The sequence below is a fragment of the Diuraphis noxia genome, unplaced genomic scaffold, assembly GCF_037042655.1.
Source record: "Diuraphis noxia isolate RWA-SAM2 unplaced genomic scaffold, SU_Dnox_SAM2 contig0001, whole genome shotgun sequence".
Lineage (NCBI taxonomy): Eukaryota > Metazoa > Arthropoda > Insecta > Hemiptera > Aphididae > Diuraphis > Diuraphis noxia.
The window spans coordinates 79,038,756-79,063,185 of NW_028301711.1; the positions used below are offsets into that span (position 1 = coordinate 79,038,756).

At 29.1% G+C, this 24,430-nt stretch overlaps 2 protein-coding genes and 1 pseudogene across 4 annotated transcripts; 2 read left to right on the top strand and 1 right to left on the bottom strand.

Annotated features, from left to right (window-relative positions):
* Nucleotides 1-776: 776 nt before the first annotated feature.
* LOC149061933 (uncharacterized) lies at nucleotides 777-8,187 on the bottom strand. 3 transcript variants are annotated; one of them, XM_089216098.1, is made up of 13 exons: nucleotides 7,350-8,187; nucleotides 7,164-7,277; nucleotides 3,889-4,101; nucleotides 3,640-3,756; nucleotides 3,412-3,477; nucleotides 3,286-3,348; nucleotides 3,098-3,163; nucleotides 2,676-2,864; nucleotides 2,530-2,598; nucleotides 2,316-2,462; nucleotides 1,958-2,217; nucleotides 1,710-1,869; nucleotides 777-967 (listed from the first exon to the last, which is right to left on the bottom strand). In XM_089216098.1, exons 3-13 carry the CDS (start codon nucleotides 4,088-4,090, stop codon nucleotides 855-857), a joined length of 1,452 nt encoding a protein of 483 aa, XP_089072224.1. In that variant the 5' UTR covers nucleotides 4,091-4,101; nucleotides 7,164-7,277; nucleotides 7,350-8,187; the 3' UTR covers nucleotides 777-854. The 3 variants fall into 3 exon arrangements, with proteins under 3 accessions (XP_089072224.1, XP_089072225.1, XP_089072223.1); XM_089216099.1 differs by having other exon boundaries at nucleotides 7,164-8,187; XM_089216097.1 differs by lacking the exons at nucleotides 7,164-7,277; nucleotides 7,350-8,187 and having other exon boundaries at nucleotides 3,889-4,264.
* Nucleotides 8,188-15,618: 7,431 nt separating this feature from the next.
* On the top strand, nucleotides 15,619-16,142 carry LOC107169874 (uncharacterized). The gene is made up of 3 exons (XM_089215144.1): nucleotides 15,619-15,700; nucleotides 15,782-15,811; nucleotides 15,877-16,142. The coding sequence occupies exons 1-3, from the start codon at nucleotides 15,619-15,621 to the stop codon at nucleotides 16,140-16,142; spliced, it is 378 nt and encodes a 125-aa protein (XP_089071270.1).
* Nucleotides 16,143-17,515: 1,373 nt separating this feature from the next.
* LOC149061934 (uncharacterized) lies at nucleotides 17,516-19,400 on the top strand (annotated as a pseudogene).
* Nucleotides 19,401-24,430: the final 5,030 nt, after the last annotated feature.

A 24,430-nucleotide genomic window follows, 5' to 3' on the forward strand; every position in this document is an offset into this window, starting at 1 on the left:
TACATACTTCAACATTATTTATTCCAACTCTTATTGAATATTTTAACGGGCAATTTTTTCTAGGTAGACTAATTGAACTAGAAAAATTGATATAAACTCATCTTTATTGTCATCAGATATATTAAGAAAACATTATTTTGTGCATTATTTATGAATATTATTTACTTTTAAGTTTCCATTTTGAAGTTAGTGATTTTCTTTTACAAAGTTTGTAATTTTTTTATTTCAACTTTAAATATAATTCGTCTTGGGAGACTAATATTTATTTTACTGGTCTTGGAGTGGATGGTAGTAATCTATAACTCTGGGTGATCGGTGTGCGTAGTAGAAAATGTGTTTTCGTCTTAGACGAATGACATGAGTGCCATGAGGTGTCCCAAGTAACAAAAAAACATTTACTTAATATTAAACAATGATTAATTTTTAAATATATAAAAATTTTAATATTTGTAGAAAATTGGTTATTGATTGAGGATACGTTTTTAAATATTTCCCCAAGATTATATAAACATTGAATGAACCAAATTTATATATTTATTTGACATTATCTAAAAATATTTATTCAATATTGTGCCTCAATCATATGTAATATTAATTATTTAATATTTTCAAATATTTCCCTTGCTACAGTTTTTATGATTTAATCAACATTGGATAATGATATGTATATCTTATACCTAATACTATAATATATTCTATTTAAAGTATATTTATGCAGGTATAATTATGTAAATTGTACATGATTTGAAAATACACAAACACATCATACACATAAGTTTATCATTAGAAAAGGAAAACAATTTATTGTTGTAATATCATATTTAACAAGTAATAAAACTTATATAAATTAATAATTATTTTTTATTTTTATCAGCAAATGGTGCTTGAGCTAAGTAAATTTTGATTGGTTCTTCAATCTCGTGATCACTTATTGTGTTCTTGAATTTCAGTTGTTTCTTAATAGATTCTAAAGCAAAAAGTACATTTACAATTACAATTTTACAAAATATGTTTAATTGCTATTTATCACTTAGTAGTAAATATATTTTTAACTATTATAAAATACAGGCTAACCATAACACTTTTGTCTGACAATTTTTAATAAAATACATTTATTTTATTGTGACTAGTCACTGGTGTATAAAAATTGGAGCATCAATAAGGACATAACAAATTGTTAATCTAAAAATAGCATTTAATATCATTGTATAAAACTAATAGCTCATATCACTTTTGCTAAGAATTTAAAATGTATTGGGTATTAATTAATATTTAGTATACTAACATTAAGTTTATAGAAATAAAAGTTCTGAATTAAAATATGAAAATATTATACTTAATTCCATTATAATATATTATGTTTAGTACTGATTTTTTTCAAAAATTATTATTGTCATCTCTAATTAACATTTAATAAAATTTATAAAATTTATCTAAGCTAAAAATATGAGTAAACATCTGAAATTAAGATGTATTATAATAATACAGTATAAAATAGATATAAGATATTGTGCAATATACAGTACCTACATTAAAAAAAATATCTAATAGCTTAAATCATTTAAATTACTAACTAATATATTATGTACACAAGTAATTATAGCTGTGAACTAACATATAACATAAGCTGGTTATCTTAATAGATTGTTTCAAAAATAAAAACAAAATATTTAATGTACCCAATTATCAATATACATTTCAACACTTACTTAAGATTATGGGAAGAATAAATAAATCACAAAATTTCTTTTTCCCCTTCTTCCCAGAAAATGAATATTGCGAGAGAAAACTGTTGGTAAATAATTTAAACATTATCCTTTTAACAGCGGCTTTTAAATTTTTGCCTCCAACACAGGATAACTCATGTATCTGAAATTATATTGAAAAATTATCATAATATAAAAAATCTAACATTGTAATAACAGTTGATAATAGTAGAGTATGTGTTTGTATTTACCAAATTATTTTTAAACTCCAAATCTCCTAAAGTTTTGTCCTCTATTGTATTCAAGTCTATTTCGCTGTCTATTGGTAAAGGGCAATTATCTGACAAGTAAGTAGTCTCTAAGTTAGTCATATAATTTTTAGATTTTCCTTCTAATAACTTTTCAATTGATAGCAATCTTTCAGAGTTTTCATTTTGATTGGATAGTACATGTTGTAGTTCGACTTTGAAGTACATTATATGGCGCAATATTTGTTTTTTGAATTCACTATCTAAAAGTTTAAAAACAATGTACAATTAATAACATATAATACTAATAATATAATACAATTATCAACATCTTTGAACGGATTAATTCAGTTATTCTTACCAATACATTCATCACCGACTGAACGAGTAGTAGATCTTGATTTTTGACTTGCAGAGTTATCAGAAATGTTGTCCAGAAACAATAGACTGTTTGATTTTGAACTACTTGCATAAGAAAGCTTTCTTTTAAAAGTTAAATTCTCAGCAGCTGTAAAAATATAAATATTTCTTTAAATTATTCACAATAAATTTGAAAAATTATGATTATAATTTACAATCATTGTCAGGAGTACTTTTTTTTGAACTGTTTTGAATAGTTGCTGGCTTCTTTAGTACTAATTGATCTAAAAATTATTAATTATTTATCGTAAAGTATTCAAAAAAAATGTATATACCAGATACAACAAATAAATTATAATACCGGAATTTCTTTTAAAAGGCGAACATTTTTCACTATCTTTTGGAGAAAATTCACATTGCCGTATTTTATTCGGCGAAGGTGACCATCCGGGTTTTTTAAGTTTATCAACCTTGATATCATCTTTATCACGTTTAAGATTTTTAAATTTATGTTCAGATGCTATTTCACTGTCAGACTTAAAATCTGAAACTTTAAATATTAATTATTAGAATTAAACAAATTTGTTAAGTAATAATAAACTGTTTGTATCTAAAAATGTTTGATTTTGCTTAAGATTTTTTTGATAAAGAAATAAAATACTGACAACCATTATCATCATTAATGGGTTTATCAAATTTTCCTGAGTTAAATTTAACAATTTTTGTAATCTTTCTTTTCAATAAACGCTAATATAAAATAATTCACACAAAGATGATACTAACCTTGTTTTTTTTCATATTTTCTTTTATGTACTGGTGTAGCCATAATCTCAATGACATCATCAGAATCTAGAATAAAAAGAAATATTGGATATAGACATTTGAATAATTTTAGAACATTATTTTATTTTATTTATGATTATGAATTAACAATATAATAATAATTCTATATCATAATATAATATACTAACCATATTTTTCTTCATTCTTTCTTTTATGCACTTGTTTAGTCACAATTTCATTGTCATCAGAATCTAGAATAAAAAGAAATATTTGAATATTTTTAAAACTTTATTTTTTTTTATTATTATACTAACCATATTTATTTTTATTTTTTATTTTATGTGCTGGTATAGCCATAATTTCGTAGTTATCATCAGAATCTAGAATAAAAGAAATATTGGATATAATATATAGGCATTTGAATAATTATTTAGAACATATATTTTTTTAGAATAATTAAATAATTATATAGTTATAATATTAAATATTGATCACACAAAATAAAAAAAAAAAACTAGATACTATTAATTCATCAAAAATACCTGAAAATACAGGACATTTGGCAGGCACAGTCAGTTTCTTTTTCTTATTATCATCATCTGATAAGTCGGATGTGAGTTCAGCACGTTTTGCTTTAAACCGTGCTTCTGCTAAAGTTTCTATTAATATATTGAACATTTTTAAATTAATATTTGGTTCTTATAAGGTTGTTTAAGATCCAAAATAAGAACAAATTTACTGTTAATTCATATGTATTTTAAATTTCATTATTTTTCTGAATTAAAACTCACTTATGTTTGAACCTAATACTCTTATTTTATAAAATTTAAATTCTTGGTTATTTGGTTCATATCTTTGTTCAATCATTTTACGGGCATTGTTATGATTAGATGGCCAAGCACATGTCCCATTCTCTTTTACCCAGCTCTTAGGAACACCTTCTACAGTATTATCATCGATGAAGTTAACAATAGAATATGTTGAAGATTCCATGATACAATATACTGTCCAATGTAATAAAATAAACAATAAACAAATATCAGCACAATAAAACATTTATTATTTAATATTGTAATACATAAACTATTATAATATAGAACAAATATATTAAGCTAAACTTATTTATTATGTACATAAAAAACTTAGTTATGAATGTAATATAGGAAAAGCAATTTTAATACTACTAGTTTTATCGTTATTGGAATTAAGTAACATGTATTTTTTTAAACCAACCTTATTTACATCGCATATTAAAAAGTCATTAAATAAATTTGAAACAGAAGCAATACCTAACTTTAAGCTATTAATTGGTGTAACGTAATAGGGTTCTACAGTATTGAATATTTGTACTAAAAATACATTATTATTACTTTCAGTATGGTAACAAATATTTAAAACTTTCATAATATGAACTTTTGTGGTATCATAATAACCAATATAACAATCAGACAATGATTTAATTTTAATAATAAAATTGTTTTTAGAAAAAATGTTATACTGCGGGGATGAACAACCTTTACCTAAAGGACCATCAGAATGAATATTTTTAAAAAATTCAGAATTTTTACTGTCATTAATTGTAAGTCTACCAAACACATTCAGTTCTTCATACCGTTTAACAACCTGCTGCAAAGGTTTTGCATTGCTTCTAACCATTTTTTTTAATAACTGCATAAAATTTTCATATGGAAAACATGAACAGTTGTCTAATGGGCCAAATTGTTTATAATCATCGACAAGATGAAGAAGAGCATGAATGTTGTGTGACATAAATTCTTTCCCATATATTTCACCAAATTTGGTAACATAATAATTCAGAAGTTTATCAATAAAATTTAATAGACGTCCATGGGTATTACTTAAAAGAACTGTCATACAAACATGTAAACAAATAAAATGTTCATAACACTCTTCACCTATTATAGATTGAAGCACAACTGGCCCAGTATACAAAATAAATGTCCTGAACTCTGTGGCCTTCCATCTCAACACTTCATTAAGACCCCTTGGTTTTCTGGCAAAATCACACGTGACACATATTTTGAGATGCAATAGTCTGGTTGAAATTAGTTTAACACTTTTACTGGGTAAACGAATAGACAATGGTGAGTTTTTTATACAACCTAACCATATTAAAATTTTTTTTTTGATTACTCCCAAACAAACCAAATGCATGTAATCAAGTGGGAAACTATGCACCATGTTTATGCCAGGAATTTTTGACAAAATAGAAATAGGATCAGATGTTTGATAATCTTCATCATACCTATTAAGAAATTCCTCATGAGTGCGTTTAACATTTATTATATCTGGGAAACAAACCCTTCTCTCTAAGAAAACTCCAACAATTTTACACCTAGTGCATGAAGAAAACCCTGTGTGTCCTTTAATCTTTAAAATATAACTTTTTGCTGGCGCATCACAGCTAATAGCTTCAACAACAACTTTTTTTTTACCTAATGAAAGATCAATACCATGTGTACATAAATTGATTAATTCTGTAACTAATTCAGATAAATACATATTACTTTCTAGAGGTTTTTCATGGCCCCAATAAAGACCTACTAAAAAGACACATGGATGAATAGAATTAAAATTTCTTATACAACAAAGTATTGGCCAAAACTGGCTATTAGTAGACTTTGTCAAAGGCAAGCCATCGATTCCTATGTGTAACTTAATAGTATCATCAGAAAAATTATTTTTACCAATGCAAGATTTAATACCATTGACTAGTCCAAAATAATAAAAAAATCCAGGATTTATGGTTTGAATATGTAAGGGTTGTTTACTTACATTTGTTTTTAATAATGTTCTAGAATCATTTGGAAAATAATGAAAACAGTTATGGTTTGTTTTTAACACTTTTAATAAATTCGATAACGCTATATGTGAAATTTTGTGTTGAACAGCCCAATTTTTAATATTAGTTAAAACATTTTCACTATTTTCATGATCACTAAAATTATCTGAATCTGATGAAAAATTTGGAATCAGGATATTATTATCAAAATTAATATTAACCATTAAATTAGATTCATAATAATTTATAAAATTACTTTCAGTACTACTACTTTCAGTAGTATTAGAATTATTTACATTCTCAACATCATAAATTAATTCATGTTCTAAAGATGTACTAGCTGACTGAAAAATGGTGGAACTACTTTCTATTGCCAAATTTAGCTCTTCTGACTCTTTTAAACATTTTCTACGTTTGGTAGACCTACTTAGTGACATTTTATTTAAAGACACCACTGACGATATATTATATAGGTTAACAAATTAAAAATATTAATGTTTCGGCAATAAAATTATGTAAAAAATAATATTCTCAGGATGTATAATTGATACTTGAGTACTTATGACTAAATAATATGAACAATTTACTATCAACTATCATATATTAAGATTAAACTAACAATTTTCCAATACTTAGTTGTTCATATAAAAATGATTCACCAAGTTGCCAGGATGAAATGAAACTGTATTAATAAAACCAATAGGTACCGACAAATACCTAAACAAGAGTAAATACATTTATTAATTAAAACAGGTACCTAGGTAGGTACCTACATTTAAAATTAAAAACTTCATATAGGTAATATTCACCAAATACCACTCACAAAGTACGAACATATAACATCAAGCTTGAAATTACAATATGAGATAAAATAGTTTTTAAATTAAATAGGTACCTACATCAAAGTACAGAAAATTAGGCTATAATATTACACTACAACAGGCATAAGTCAAATTAAGCCTTGTGTACCCGACCAATAAAATTATATAAGTGGCATACCTAAGTCATCTTACGCAACCAAGCATAGAAATAATATTATTATGTTTAAATTAATCATTAATCTTATATTTATTTCTTCTATAGTATACAAGTAATACTAATTAATGACTTATGCCAATTGGACCAAAAAGTATGAAATTTTATTTAAACTAAACATTTTTTTTTAGAAATTTTAAAAATTATTATTTGAATAAAATGTCTTGTAGAAAGCATTATACACGCTATAATTAATTACTAATTATTAAAGAATAGTAGAATACTTACTTTAACTACAGCTAGTGGCCTAGCGTAACATAAGGTAGATACAAACTGCCAACTGTTGTCAAGTGCCGAACGCCCGAATGTAATGTTGGACGTTGTCACGTTGGTGGTATAATACTATAATAATGAATTTATTAATAATATTGAAAGTCGAAGAATAGAATAAACGACAATAGACAAAGGTCTTACCTATAATGATTAGGATAATAGGATTTCAGACTCTTGCAGTCTCGCACTCTCGTAGTCGTGGGCTATAGCCATAGACAACTGACAAGTATACTGTATACTATAAGTATACAAGTATAGCCAAACAACTCAAACAAGGACGAATAGAATAAAATATAAAAATCGATAAACGATACACGATCATACAAATATACAATGTCGTCGTGTCGATACAGTCGATACACGCCGGTTGAGTAACGACTAACGGCGACGGCGAGTCGGCGACAATAACAGAAATTGACCAATAATTGTCGCGAACGACGCGAACACGATAGCCTGCTGTCTTGGAATAGATGGAATATCGATAACAAATGCAATTATACATATAGCGATTAGCGATTTATCTATGGTTGACGGTTGTTCACTGTTGTTGTCTTTTTTGTCACAGGGAATTCCAAACTCCAAAGGAAGTACGCACTACGCATCTATAATAATAATATAATATGATAGCCCGGCGCGGCGGTAGGTATTATGCTGACGGTATAGGGATTTCAGAATATTTTAACTTCTACAGTATTTATTTATAGTATACAGTGAGTAAAATAATTTTGATTAAATTATCAGAATCAATGCTTCGTAATTCGTAATAAACCATTATAACATAAATAATATTAAGTCCGTATATACTGAAACTGTTAATTCATGGCTAATATTTAATATTATAGCTATTTAGTATTTTCTATTTCAAAAAATATAACATGACGCTTTCGTGATTGGTTTTCGTTCGGCGGAGTGCATACAGTATGCAGCATACTCCACCAAGAAACGACGACGATATACAGCCAGTTCCAATATTAGTACGACTTGAATATAATATGTGTTTACTCTTACACTAATAACCGTTTACGTACAATTTATTTGGAACCAGTGTATACTTATTGCGGGACAGTTTTGATCGGTGACCGTTGTGCACGATCGAGCGCGATAGTCAGGACTCTGAGACTCTGACGTCTGACTACATTTTAACCTAAGGGCTCAGCTGCTATAAGAATTTGAATCCACTGTATGCATATAAAAGTATAAGAACCAGTAACCACTACAGGCTACAGCTGTTGCTTTTTAACATAATTATAATTATTATAAACCTGCAAATACCTATCATCTGCATAACTATAGATAGGAGGGGCTTACAGCAACTATATAATATTATACAGGAGCATATTATAATATAAATTCGGTACACTGCAGTTTCACCAATAATTTATATTTGTCACATTATTATACTGTTTAGGGCTATACTCATAGAAATAACTCTTGCACCCATTATTTGTACAGTAAAACGTATACGCTATACGCAGCATATTATACAATTAATATAATGTTATATTATATAATATAGTATAATTTATATTATATTATACATAAATACATAATACGTAATAATAATGCGCGTACGAACACTTATTTTTTAAATGTTCTATTATATAATATAATTATATTGAAATAAATTCATACATGAATATACCTTTGAATATACATTAATGTAATAATAATATTAATAATTAATTATTTATTTATGTATATGTATTAAATAATTAATTAATGATATATATATTGTATTAAATGTTGATTAAATATATTTTAGTGGTTGGATCTTAATATTTAATCTTCAATGTTAATATAATAAAAATAAATATTACATCTAAAATATTATTTTTTAAATGATAATACATTTTGTATTAACATTAAAAACAAAATAATTATTTTAAAATCTAAACTAAATATTAATCAACGTTTATCATTGGAAATTGTTACTTGGGGTGATTCGATAAAACTGGTAGTGGAACCGCTGGAAGAAGAGGGCTCTGGGAGGTTCGTAGAGGTATGGTGGAATTCAAGAATAGCTGGAGTTTGGTCAGAAGAGAGATCACACGATAAGTTTTCAATGTGATAGTGGATGTTTTTGGTTTTTACAGTTACGATATATTTTATGTCTGAATTGTGATTGGATAGTGCGTAAGAGTATCTGGAGCAGCTACATCAAGATCATTCTAGAACTGATGAAGTGAGAAAGAACGTTATCAGATATGTTAGGCCTGTGACTGAGCCAAAGATAGTGTTTGCTGTTTAGGTCACCAGCTGCGATGGTATTGTAAGGAGTATCCAGTAGGAAAACTTGAATGTGAACGGTGGTATTATTTAAGGAAGTAATTGAAATGTTAACATGGTAATAAGTGTATCGCCTATGACCGAAAATTGCGGTACCATCTCTAGTCGAGTGGCTAAGGACTTAGGGATGATTTGTTATGTAGGTAAAGTAGTTGGATATGTTGATAGAACGTTGGTCAACGAGATGAGACTTGTTGAGTAGCAACATGTATATTTTTGTTTATGTACAAAGTCAATGAGTTCAAGGCGTCTCAAAGTGACGCCTTGACAGTTCCAAAATAGTAAGCGAGTGTTATTCTTCTTGATGGCCTAAAAATAGTGGAAAAATCTCAGCAAGTAAAGGAGAGCATTTTTACCTTCATATTGTTAGATGTAAGATTTGAGATTATGGTAGTGAGCTGAGCTACTGCTAAGTCAGTAGCGGTGGCCTTAAGTTGACTGTTTTTGGATGTTTTGTAAGCGTATATGTTGGATATGGCTGAATCAGCAGGAAAAACGCTATAAGATAAGGGTGTAGCCTCTTGGTGAGTGGTCTTAGTAGTGTTTGGTCTGGTAGGTCGTCGTTTCGCCTTCTCTTAGATCAGTGTAAAATAGCTTTTGTAGTTAGTGGTTAGCACACTTACCTAGGTGGTTATTAGCGTGTCTTCTGACAGTCTTTGGCATTCATTTGACGCACCTGGTAGGGTAGCCGCTAGGCAATCTGGAGTGTCCGAATCTTTAGCAGGAGGAACATTGGTTAGCGTTGGTTGTTGAATTTGAAGGCTTAAATTGTTATGACCATGTAAAAGAGAGTAATAGGAACCTAGTCTATGTAGGATGCAGTAATTCTAAAACTATGGATTTACGGTCATTTATTGGAAATGAAAAATACCTATATTCTATAGAGTCTACAACAATTGCAATTAATGAAGGCATTGCGTTACGAACATCTATTGTTCCTGGTCTTTTAATTTATAAGTATATCGCTGATCAGACTGATGTGGTCCTGGAAAAATTACATTTGAATTCAAACGACGTTTTACTTACCAACCACCTCTCATGGTTTTTATCAATTACCAGTCCGTGGTACACAAAACCAGATCGATAACCTATTAATGTATTAAATCTTTCCCTATCTTTATAAATTGTATATACTCAAAAAAATTTTTCCTATTTAAAAACTGATTTAAATACTTTATTTGTACATTTTGGTTTTAATTGCAGATTTGTATTGCAATTTTTCATTTAATACTTAGTACAATAACTTAAGTAACTAATCAATATGTCAGATTATACTCCTAATGGGTGATATTTAAGTATACAACAATCTTGTTCTGTAAGTAGTTATAATAAATTAAACATTAGACAATAATATAAGATTTTATAAGTTCAAACTAGACTTCATTATTTGCTATTTTATCAAAATTTATTAGGAATCTCATAGATAGCCTGTTCCGTTTGATGATGATTTATTTATTAATACTCCAGTTAATAGAAGTACTGGCAGTATTGTATTAGATTATAATTACCCAGTTGAAGATCTACCAAGAATGCAAGAATTATTCGATTCATGGCGATTAAAATGTGTTTATCAAACATGTGTTGGTAGGAAAAACGTTATAAAAACTATGACTGATAATTATAAATTATGATGATAATTATTATTAATATTCTTTATTAGGTTAAAGTCTTGATCACTGTTTCTTGTTTTTCCTATTTTTACATAAAATGGATGATTAACTAATAGTTTATAGTAATTTATTCTATGTTGCTTATTTTTGTAGATCAAATTATAGATATGACAACTCTTTCTCGCATGAGAAATGAGCATGTTTACAAACTTTTAAATAATTTTCCATACGGAATAATATTTAAGTTTGAAGCAGAGCTAGAGCAATGGCAAAATAACATAAATATTTTAAATAATTGCCAAAATACAAACTCCAACGAAATATCTTTATACAAATCAAATACAGAACCTCTTCCAAAACGTCATAAATCATGCCATAATTTAAGAGTTGAAGAAGTTCTCACTTCGTCTACTCAAGGTTCCCTGATATTAGACAATTTTAAAACACACAACAAACTGAATGATGGTATACGGACAACATTAGTAGACATACTTATTGCACAAGTACTGTCCCAAGAAATACCTATGTCTGTAAGTTTGGCAAAATCTCTAGCAAACCAAATTTTTCATTCGAAAACAGTAGTTATTAATTCAACAAGACCATTGTTAATAATATAAGACTGACATTCGGAATAATATTATCGTATTAATAATTAAACATTTATTGTTTTGACAAAAATCTTATGGGTTGAATAGTGACAAGATATTTATCAAACAAACATAGTTTTTTCTTAATATGATCAAAATTTTTCTTTCAGTGCACTAGTTGGGTCCTGAATTATTTTAGCTACAACATTAGTTCTTGGATATTTTTTGGTAAGTAACTATACTAACATTTTCCTTCCCATTTTAACAGAATTAGGACTGTCTATAATCCATTTAGACCACAGTTATGGTTGAAATTGTTTTTTACAGTATATTCTTTTTGTTTCTTTTCCATTAAAGAAGTTAGAAGAATTGTATAAAAAATAAATCACTTTTTTGTTGGTAAAAATATTAAAAATGTTAAAAACCAAGTATAAAAATACATATTATATAATATAAATATAGCCATAATGCTATATAGGTGTAAGTGAAAAAATATTAAAAATGTTAGATTAGGTTTTTAACCATACCTGTGATCTAAATAAATTATAGACAGTCCTAAGTCTGTTAAAATGGGAAGGAAAATGTTAGTATAGTGTAGTACTTACCAAAAAATATTCAAGAACTAATGTTGTAGCTAAAATAATTCAGGACCAAACTAGTGTAATAACTATAAAAATCCGGGACCGAACTAGCAGTATAGTACCTATAAAAATCCGGGACCCAACTAGTATAGTACCTACAAAAATCCGGGACCCAACTAGTGTAGTACCTAAAATAATTCGGGACCCAACTAGTGTAGCAATTTTAAATTTGGTACCCAACTTGGATGCAGCCAAAAAAAGGTTAGGTACCAAGTACCTGTATATCACACACAAAATAGAACTATGACTGTAGGTATTTAGAATAACTTTTTTTCTTATTTTAACACAGCTATTTTTTTCACTCAATTGTAGTCCCTTAATTATTTGTTGTACCCAAGCATTTTAATTAATGATAAAAAAAATTCAATTGATAATTACTCTGGAAATATATTTTCTAATACTTATATAATTTTTAGTTAAAAAATTTCAATTAAAAACTTGTGTTAAACTATTATACCTATCTACTTAATGTAGATATGTAATGTTTATTAAAATTACTTATCTACAATTAAAATAGTTTACTTTTGTTTTTTATAGTGAGGCTGATGAAAATTGTTCAATACTTGATGACGAACAAATAGGCAATCTACTTAATGAAGATATTGAAAATGTTGATTCAACTTATAAACAAACTGAACGCATGTTAAATGAAATTCAATTGCAAAGCTTTGGAGATGGTTCAATTTTTACCGGTAATTTTAATTAAATATTTTTGATTTAACGATTTATTATGATGAACAATACAAATAATAATAATGGTTCTTTGGGCAAACGTAAATTGCGCCCGACGAAAGGAAAAAATTGTAAATTGCGCCCTGTATTTTTTGAGTATACATTTCTATGTTGTAAATTGCGCCCGGTATTTTCCAGGTATAAATTTCTATGTAGTAAATTGCGCCCAGAAGAAATATTATCTTTATTATAGTCATTTAGTATTACCCAGAGGACACCACGAGGAGGCGACTATCACTATCCTCCAAAAATTATTTTTAATATTATGGAATTAATAAGTTGTTTTAAATATTTTTAGGTTAATTTTTACAGTAAATAATAATAAAAAAATTGTAATACTAAAAAAAAAAGTATAAATTATATAATATAGAATTAATAGTAGGTATAATAAAATTATAAGTTATATATCAGCATTCAGCATAGTAATGAGACATCATTTTTACATATTCAGCTCTCGTAATTGTATTTTCATTATATTTTTGAATAATTTTTTTCATCGTTTGAAATTTTTTTTTTGATTTGTTGTTTTGAAATTTATATTTTTTCATTTCATTTATACTATTGATTTTTATGTAAATTTCGGACTGTAGCTCTAATAATTTATCCATAAAATTATAAATATGAGGATGAGGAGTAAAAAAGCTTTTATTAAAATGACTGTGGAAAGATTCACAGGCATTAGTAGTCCGTGTTAAAGTTGCGGAAGCTGATGCCCAAATATTAGGAGGAAAGTCAGCAAATAAAATATAAGTGTTTAAAATATAGCAAGAAAATTGTACAAGTCGATCATCTTCAGGCATTGTAGGCATTAATTCATAATTAAAATAATCGAAAACATTTTCTGGCTCTAAAAATACCATTCCAAACACATGTAATAACCATTCTCTAATAATAGATCCGTTTAATTTATACTCTGAACTTAAACCAACTTTTTGAATTCGTCTCCACCAGGCCTGTGTTAAGTGAAATCGGCATCCTACAATTATGACTTCAGGCCAAACGTTTAGGCAAGCAGAATGAATAGCTTTTTCAAAGTCAATAGCTATAGATTTGGGTTTCAACATGTACCCGTTTTCAGTACATTTTTCTTTCAAAGCTTGAAAAAAATTTATATACGTGTTAGTTGATTTATTTTTTAATAAACCAAATACCAATGGTATATAGTACCCGTTAAAATATCCATGTACACTAAAAAGTTGAAGGAAGTGCTTAGGACAATATTAAAAGTTCCATATGCTTATAACATTTCTGCCTTACATAATACTTCTAAATTTGATACACAACATATAATTACGAGTTCACTATTTAAATCATTATAGAGAAGCATATCCTCTCCTTTCGAGCTTTTATATTGCATAGAGTGTAAGGCTTCCTGAACAGACTGAGTTGTATTTGGTAATGGAGGTAGTAAATTTCTTCTCGCATTATACATATTTCTTTTAATATATTTAACATCACTAACCTTGATTAGAGTCGTATCTTGAACGGTTGATATTCTATGAAGTATTTTTGCTGGTCTCTCACAGATATCATCAGTTGCCCTTTGTCTAATATAACCCCTAGGTATCTTATCTTGTTGAAAATTGTGATCTGATGACCACCACCCCAGTATGGATCAATTCGATTACCAATGTCGCCAGAACTAGGGCCAGCCTTATCCGCCCGCAGAGGTCCGCCGCCTTGAGGACAATACGGGCCTACCGAACCGTCTCGGATGAGGCCGCGCTGGTTCTGGCCTGCACGCCGCCGGCAGATCTGACCGGGCTCGAGAGAGGGAGAAAAAGGTCTCGGCTGAACGCCACTTTTGAGCCAGGAGAACGGCGTCCGTCTAAACAAGCAGTCAAACTCGAGGAGCACAAAACTACAATTGCTCTATGGCAGGCAAGGTGGGAAGCGATCTCAAAAGCCGCATGGACGCGTCGCGCCATTCCGGATATAGGTAGATGGTTAGGCAGAACTGTACCATTAGTGCCTCTGACGTTCCACATGACACAGGCACTAACGGGCCACGGATGCTTTCAATGGTACCTGAACCGGATGGCAAGGGCCGACAGCCCACACTGCTACCAGTGTTTGGACAGCTCCGACACCGCAGAGCACACACTGTTTGAGTGCACCTACTGGGACCGATTCTGCGATCAGCTGAGCACTCAGCTAGGTCATCGACCGACCGTGGATGATCTTCCTCGGATTATTTGCGGCCCAGAGTTTGAGCTTCTCCCGGAGGATCTCACTGAGAAGTTCGTGATACTAAGAGACGCCGAGGAACAGTTCAGGCTGTTCTATGGTATGGTGGGAGGCATCCTGTCCGCTAAAGAAGAGGAGGAAAGAGCCCGGCAGACCACCATAGCCAGAGACGCGACGGCGGAAGACGGGACCTAGACTATTTATAATAAAATATAAAAAATAAAAGACTGCCTGACTCGTTGGCATTCAACATATGATATGATAGAAAGGATACAGTATTTGAAAGAGTTTATATAAATTATGTTTGCAAATGACCCCAAATTGAAAAAAATATTTTTTGAATATTTCTGATTGGCAGCAAGTAGAAATGCTTGCAAAAACTTTATTACCAGCCAAAATTGGCACTAAAAAACTTCAAAGTGAACAATTGACATTGTCAGATTTTTATGGCACATGGATTTCGTGCAAAATTGAAATACGGTAATGGAGAATACATTTGCTAATAAATTAGTAAAATGTATGGAAAACAGGGAAAGTTGAAGGTGATTTATATAAATTAGGTAGGTACTTATAAATTATATTATTTAGATACATTTATTTGAATTTATAAATGCTCTTTAATTAGGTACGGAAAACGGCATTATTAAACATATGTATACTCGATCGCAGATAGATCCTTGCAAAGAAAGTTTCGTTGATTTGGAATCTGTAAATACCGAAAAAGAAATTATGCTGAGAGAAGCTGCAGGTTTTAATAGTATCACTGGATCACAAGGTTACAGAAAGTGCAATTGCAAACTAAAGTGCAGAACAAACAAATGCATTTGTCGATCAGCTGGAATATTGTGTAACTCCAAATGTCACAACAGCATGCCTTGCGAAAATAAATAATAAATATTAAATATAATATATTATTAATAGTAAAAAAATAATAAGACAATTATTAATAAGTGTAGTCTGTAATTCATTTTATTTACGTAATTGACCAACAGTCAATGGTTAATAACGTTAAGATTCGGCCATTGAGGTAAAATTGTTTTATTTTATTTTGTAATTTACAACATATACCTATTATCTTGGATACTGACGTTATTGCCCGGTAGTTAACGAAAATAACCTAGCGAATTGGCTTCTAACGTTAATGACCGGTTAATAACGTAAATATTCAATTTTCATCATTAACCTGACCGTAACATATACATATATTAAAATATAATAGCCATATAAGCAGTAGGTTAAATGTTAAAACATACGCTACCGAGTGTTATAAGAGATTAAATATGCGCAACTATAGCTACGTTATGTTAAAATAATTTTAAATTTTTATCTGAGAAATCACAAGTTGTTGAAGAATATCTAGGTACAAAATGTATCTGTTCCAAACAGCATGAGCACCCTCTTGAAATTTATTCTATTGCTGTGCCTGCTTCTGATCCTCAAATCATCAACATTCCTAACTTAAATTCTATTAAAAGATACCCCACTATGTATTAATTAAAATTATTATATCTTAGTATACAATATTTTGTGATTTCAGTATTTTAGTTACCTATTCATTGGGCCGTACAATTAGCCATGAGTTAGGTTATTACTTACTATTAATATTTATATTCAGGAACTGCTCATTTATTATTATTTAAATTGATAATAGTTTACTGCTTTCTTATCTTAATAATTATTAAGCTATAATAACCAAGAAAAAAAAACCTTCATTTGACTTAACTTAATTAGAGTTAATGGCTTATTAACTCAACCACCCATGATATTTTTTATGATTATTGTCTTCTAAATTAGGTGAATTTCGCATCTAAATAATCAATATCAATTTGATTGATAAACATTCGGTTTTATGGTAAAATTTATCACACTTTTGGTACCTAGTTTTATACAGCATGGATATGAAAATTACATATGACAGACTGGTAAATTGTTTAGTTTTTGTTTACTTTTCAATTTAGTTAGCTGCTTAAAAAACCAATGAGACACAACCTATTTTATACAACAATAACTAATAAGTATGGTAAATTAGTTAATTTCCAGTAAAGTAATAGGTAACATAGCTTACATATATGTATAAATATAGACTTAGGTATATCATATGTTGCCTTGAGTAGACGATTTCAAGATATCATATAAGTACTATAAATAGTATCCTATACATACTTCCAATGCATGTTGCATATAATACTTCAAAAATTATATTTACTCTTGGGTTCTCAGAAGAAAAAAAAATATATATATATACGAAATACAATTTTTATAAGATGAGTTTTTATAAGTATAGGCTATGTTCTTTGCATTTTGAAGACAAAAAGTTTAGTAATTTCCAAAAAACATATATTGAAGCAGATGCAATACCAACAATATTTGGAAATTTAGCTGAAGAGGTTCCATTAATTTGACAATGTCAAGATCCATTTATTAATGATAGCACACCATCGTGTTCGACATCTACTGCTGGTAAATAATACATATTTGTTATATCTACTGTATCATATTTTTTTTAAATAAAGTAAATGATGATCATGATGATGTGTTACTTAAATTAAAAGATTGAGTAACACTAATGAATATCACAATTACTTAATACTTTCAAAATTAATTTATTATAAGAAGGCTCTATAATACTAATATATAAAGATATATATTTATCTTAGACTTGTCTTCTACTAACATGTCAGATAAATCAACATCGTCTGAAATTGAAATGAGTAGTTTGGGTGTTCAAACACCTAAATATCTTTCAAAAAATACTCCACGGAAGCTGAAACTTCATGAAACACTTGCTGAAGAAATTAAATTAAGAAAAGAAACTGAAGATAGAGAAAAATACTTGTTGCATAAAGTTAAAACTTTAAGTTTACAGTTGGCTGAAAAATATTCAGTAGATTATTGTCTAAAAGTGAGTAAGGTCAATTTAAAGCCTAGATAAATTATTTATGTTGGTTAATTCTCAAATGAAAAATTAAAAAAAAAAACCAAAGGGTCAAGTTTACAAATTATTACAAAATTCTTTATCTCTTCCTAGTAGTCGTACCTTAAGAAATGTTACTAATAAATATGAACTTAATTCAGGTTTAAATGATTTCCTTTTCAATTTTTTATCTTTAAAAATTAGTTATCTCAAATCTGAAGCTTTAGATTGTATTTATGTGTTGATGAAATGTCTTTAAAAACTAACCTCTATGATCTAATGAATCCATATCTCTGAAGAAATATTAACCGGCCAAATATGCTTTGGTTCTGATGATCAGAGGTATAAACCACAAATGGAAACAACCCATTGCCTACTTTCTAGTTTCAAGCCTATACAGTGGTACTGATTTAAAAGATATAATTGTAACTACAATCTGTCATCTTCAAAATATTAATCAAAATATTAAAGCATTTGTAACAGATCAAGGATCAAATTTTACCCGTTTAGCTAATGATCTTTATGTTTCTCCTGACCGGCCATTTTGTGAGACAGAAGATAAACAAATTATTTATATTTATGATCCTCTTCATCTTTTAAAATCAACCCGTAATATGTTATTTAAATATAATTTATGACAACATTATAACTAAAGATCATATTGTGTCTTTTATAATTATGATTCTGAATGTGATCTTTGTTTAACTCCTAAATTAAAATATTTTCACATCTATCCTAGCCCGTTTGAAAAAATGAGAGTTTTTAGCTGCTCAAATTTTTGTGAGAGCGTTGTAGCTGACATTTCAACTATGTTACTTTCTAAAATTCTACTGCCTTCTGCTCAATTCACAATAAATGTCATAAATGATATGAACAAATTATTCGATATGTTTAATTCTTTAAATATTCCAGGCCTTAAATCTTTTAAACGACCATTCAAAAATACTCCAGAACAAATTAACCATTTAAATAAAATGGCTGATGTATTTAGAAACATAAAGGTCATTCACAAGTTTAAGAAAATTGATGAAACTAAATTTATGAATTTCATCAAAGGTTGGCTTATTTCTATAAATGGATTACAAATGCTTTACACTTCTTTAAATCTAACAAATTATATAAATTATGTTCTGTATACTGGTAGAATAAATCAAGATTGTTTGGAAAATCTATTCTGTACTTTCCTCCAACAAAAAGGTAATAATTGTAATCCAACTCCTATTCAATTGAGTTAGGCTTTAAAAAAAAAATATATTTTGTTTAAATTATTTTCAAAATTTACCTAGCGCTAATTGTATAGAGGATTTGGACCAAATATTATGCTCAGAAATAGTTACTGTGTATTTTGTGGTTTAAATTCACAAAACTCTTGAAACTCTCGAAATTGTGACACTCGTTTGCAGCTAGACTTGAAATAGTTGTAAATATCACGACAGAGGTCTTCGCATTGCCTTGGTAATTCTTTACAGGCAGAACTAGCGTTTAAGTGTAAACTGTGGCATATTAACTTTTGGATAAATATTCCTAGAACATTCAAGTACAAAAATATTGTTCAATCTAAAATTCAAAAATCTTACCTGGGTACAACTCTTTGAATCTACTTGAAACAGAGTTCCATTGTCCCATCATGGAGCTACAGCCATCTGTAGCAAATCCTAAATCAAATATTTAAAATTTAATGTAATTGTATTAACCACCTAACTAGGGCAATTACAATGATTATAATGCATAGTAATTGTAAATATTATGTATGGTTGTTTAAAAAAACACTATACCTAATATATTCTTAAGTGGTACATTATCAACAACAAATGATGCTGTTAGTTCGTTAAATATTGTTTCCACTGTGGCACCAATATTAACACTTTTGGAGTCTGTGAATATCTGTATTAATTTCTAAAATTTTGTTTCAAGTTTATTTAATTTTGAATCAAAATGTTGTACACAAATTCATAGACTTTTAACTGTACCAATATCTGTACTTTCATCTATGATGACGCTAAATTTTGTAAGTTTTTAATTTGTCTGTAAGTGTTTCGTGATGACATTTTTTATTATAGCAGCTGTTTCAGTACGACCCATGCTTAAGTATGAAGCAATTTTAGATTCGACGAAAATTTCTTTGCAAAGAGCAGTTAAATGATCCATGATAATAAAAGACAGTTATGCTCAGAAATGAAACCACTTAGTAATATCTCGGCTTTTTTAATGTCGTCAATCAATTTTGTTTTTTAACTGTCATTAAAATAACACGGTAGGTATTGGTTTTTCACATTTTTTAGTTGATCGAATTATAACTTGGTGTTTTCTAGAAGTCATATAATTTATTGCTGTTAATTCAGCTGTCATTTCAGTATTACACTATTTACATTTACCTTTATAAATATCGTTTTATACTGGGACCAATCAACTTTTAAATTCTGTTTTTTGTATCCATTCGTTCCGAAACTTTTGCTTTTTGTGACATAATTTTACTGAACCTTCATTTCTAGATCGCTTAACTTTTTCTGGTGTTTTCAAACGTGGGTTATCTTCGGAATCACTCATATTGTTAAAATATATAAAATACCACAGTAACGTTTAAATAACGATCACGATTCACGATTAATATTAATTATCTACAAAAAAAACCGCGAAGGAGAGTATGTATTAACGATTGACACATAGACTATGCTTCTATGTAAAATGAATCAAATCAATTTAAATAAAATGCTGAATAGTAATTAGTGTTGTGTTGTGTTATTGAGGTTATTATAATTTATTATTAGATATTATTATAACTATTATATTTAGGAATTAAAATAAACAATAATAATATTATATAGTTAACAGTAGACATTTAACTTTCTGGCCTTTTTTTCCTAACATTTTCACGTAATCTTTTCATGACTTCTAAATAAAAATGCTGATTTACTGTTTGCCCCTGAGGCACCCATGAACTATACCACAAAAATCAAAAAATGTAATTAACATGATTTTCACATTTTATCTCACCTGCCTTGCTTGTTTTGGTCTAGAAGATTTTTCTGACTTCCATTGCGATGATTGACGCTTGGTTTCAACATCATACCTGTAAATCCAAGTTTCATCACCTGTTATAATATTTTTTTAAAAGTCTAAGTCACTTTCTGCTCTTTCAAAAAGTTCTTGAGCGATGGTCTTTCGGTTTTGTTTTTGTTCATCGGTTAAGAGGCGAGGAACAAATTTGGCTGCGATTTGGCTCATGTCCAATTCTTTGGTTAATATTTCTTGGCACGAACCATAAGATATTCCGACGTCTTCTGCAATTTCTATGATAGTTAATCGACGATTATTTCGAATAATTTCACGAACAAGAGCAACAGTTTCATTTGTTTTACTGGTCGAGAATCCACCAGGTTATTCGTTATCCTTAACTGATCTACCTTCATTAAAACGTTTAAACCACTCAAAACATGTTGTTCGAGACAGGCCATCATCTCCAAAAGCTGGCTGCAAAAGTTTAAAAGTTTCACTAGAACTTTTCCCTAATTTAAAACAAAATTTCACGTACACACGTTGTTCTTCGATTCCTTCCATTACAAAATTCGCCACACGACTAAAACATGTTTTTGTAGAAATGCCATATAACAAATATTGGTATCGATTTAAATCAATGATCAAATCCTCGTTAGAAGTTACTTTATCGAATGACATTTATCGGTACATCGTTATCTTAATTTATATAAATATTATTAACACAGTCCGTGTATTTTTTGATCAAACCTCGTGAGTTTAGTACTGACCATATTTTTAATTGTGATGAAACCGGTATCTCTTCTGTGCCTAAATGCAAATCAAAAAGGAAAGAAAGGAAGGAAACAAGTAGGGACAGTGACCTCAGCAGAGCGTGGTGAAACTATTACTGTTGAAATATGCATGAATGCAGCAGGTTCTTTTATGACACCACTTTTTGTTTTCCCTAGACAACGACAAACTTGGAATTTATGCGAAATGCTCCACCTGGATCGTTTGCTGAGTTGCATAAATCTGGATGGATACAGAAAGACATTTTTGAACGTTGGTTAGAAAAGTTTATGATTTTTACTAATGCTTCTAAAGTTTTACTCATACTAGAAAGACATTTAACACATACCAAGAGTATTGAATTGATTAAAATGGCTCGTGACAATGGAGTTATACTTTTTTTCCCCACCTCATTGCACTCACAAGCTTCAACCATTAGATGTTTATGAAACCTTTAAGGCTGCATGTTACTTGCTTCCCAAAAAAAAAAAAATTTTTCATGTAGTAAATTTGACCGGTAAGTTGCGTCTCGTTTTGGGGGACGCAAGTCAGCCATATTATTATCATCGATATTATCTTCAAAAATCATTAAAATCGATAGTAACGTGTCACTAAAACCAATAGTTCATAAATTGTACTGTACCTATACCTACATGTATGTGAGTGCGTGCGTTACTTACTTACAATATAGATACAATTTATCTATGATAGGTACTTTATGATAGTATATTATATTAATAACTTATGTGGGTATTATTTTATGTTAAGAAGGTATGGGAACATGTGTACCTACATAATACATCTTGTTGGTTGTTAGATTCGATAAGATATAGCAATTACGTCGATAATCTTTTATTATATTATACTATATTTATTATGACAAAATGTATAACATGAATTTTTATATTATTATTATTGCAATTGATTTGAACTGATAATTTATTATAACCATTTTTATTTGTATTAAATTTGTATCCTCAATGTACATTTTTATATCGATTATATCGATATTTTCGGGACGCAATTAGGTCATAGAAAAAGGTATACCGGGATGCAAATACGCTATGACCTTTTTGAATCTTTTGTTTGCGGGACGCAACTCACCTACTGATAATAATTTCGGACGCAATTAGTATGCTCCCACCTTTAAGTACAAATCATGATAAAAAAAAAGCTACTAGTTGGCTTCACACGAACGGAGGTAATGTCATAATAGTCAAACAAGTAGCATACATTTTTGAATTAGCCTGTATCATGCTACTTCTATGTCAACTGCCATCAATGCATTAAAAAAAAAAAAAAACAGGAAAATGGCCATTCAATCCTGATGTTTTTACTGATGTAGATTTTATGTCTATTGAAACAACATATGTTGATATGGAGAATAATTATTTAAAAACTAATCAGAACAATGCAATGGACAACCTGCAAATAGAAAATTTGGAAATCATGCAAATAGAACTGTTAGAAAATATCCAAATAGAAATGTTAGATGATATTCAATTTGAACCTTATGTAAATCCATTTATTATATCAACGCCAAAAACAAATAAGCCGGTTCCCTCAACTTGTTTTGAAAAAGTATCACCTAAAGATATAATTCCTGTGTTTTCAAAAAATGGACGCGTTACTCATGTGCTGGTGAAGATGATATTGACAATAAATTATACCATATTTGTGATATTTGTAAACAAGTTACCTGAAGTAAAATTGTAAGTATTATTAAAATTAATTATCCATATACTTAAATAACTATGTTTGTAATTTTATATATTTAAAAAGTTTAATATTTATGTTTGTAGTTTTATATATTTAAAAAATTGAATATTTATGTTTGTAGTTTTATATATTTTAAAAAGTTGAATAGTTATGTTTGTTCATACCTATATTTTGTTTTGTTTTAAAGTTGATTTAAAGTATTATTACAACGTATCTTAGAGCTGGGTAATATTGATGTAACTCAAAGACTCAAATGTGTTATCTAATACTAAAATTACTTTTTTATCAGGTGTGGGTTGCACAATTTCCACAACAAACTGAAGACGCATCAGAAATAAATTACCATTTGTCCAATCAGTAGCAGAATAATGATCTCTGACACCAAGAGGCGCTCCATCCATCAATCTTTGTTGAATTTTTTGTTTGGCAAAAATAAAAAACTGCGGGATAAAAGAGCCAGCTGCATTACAGCAACTAATAACTGTTGTCAGTTTACCTCACTCAGCGCTAGAAATAACTCTAACTTGTTTTTTCCCTGTAATTGAAAACACTTTTGGAGGTATATTAGTTGTTGTTGAAATGCCAGTCTCATCCATGTTATACACACTTGTGACATCAACATCATTCGAGCCACAGAGATTGGCTCTGGATTGTTAAACCCATATTAGGATTTCGTTTTAAGAAATCAACTAATCAATCGTCACTAGCTGAGCTTAATACGTCCCAACTTTTTGGGAGATATACATTATTTTTTTGAGTATATACAGCAAGTCAGCAACCA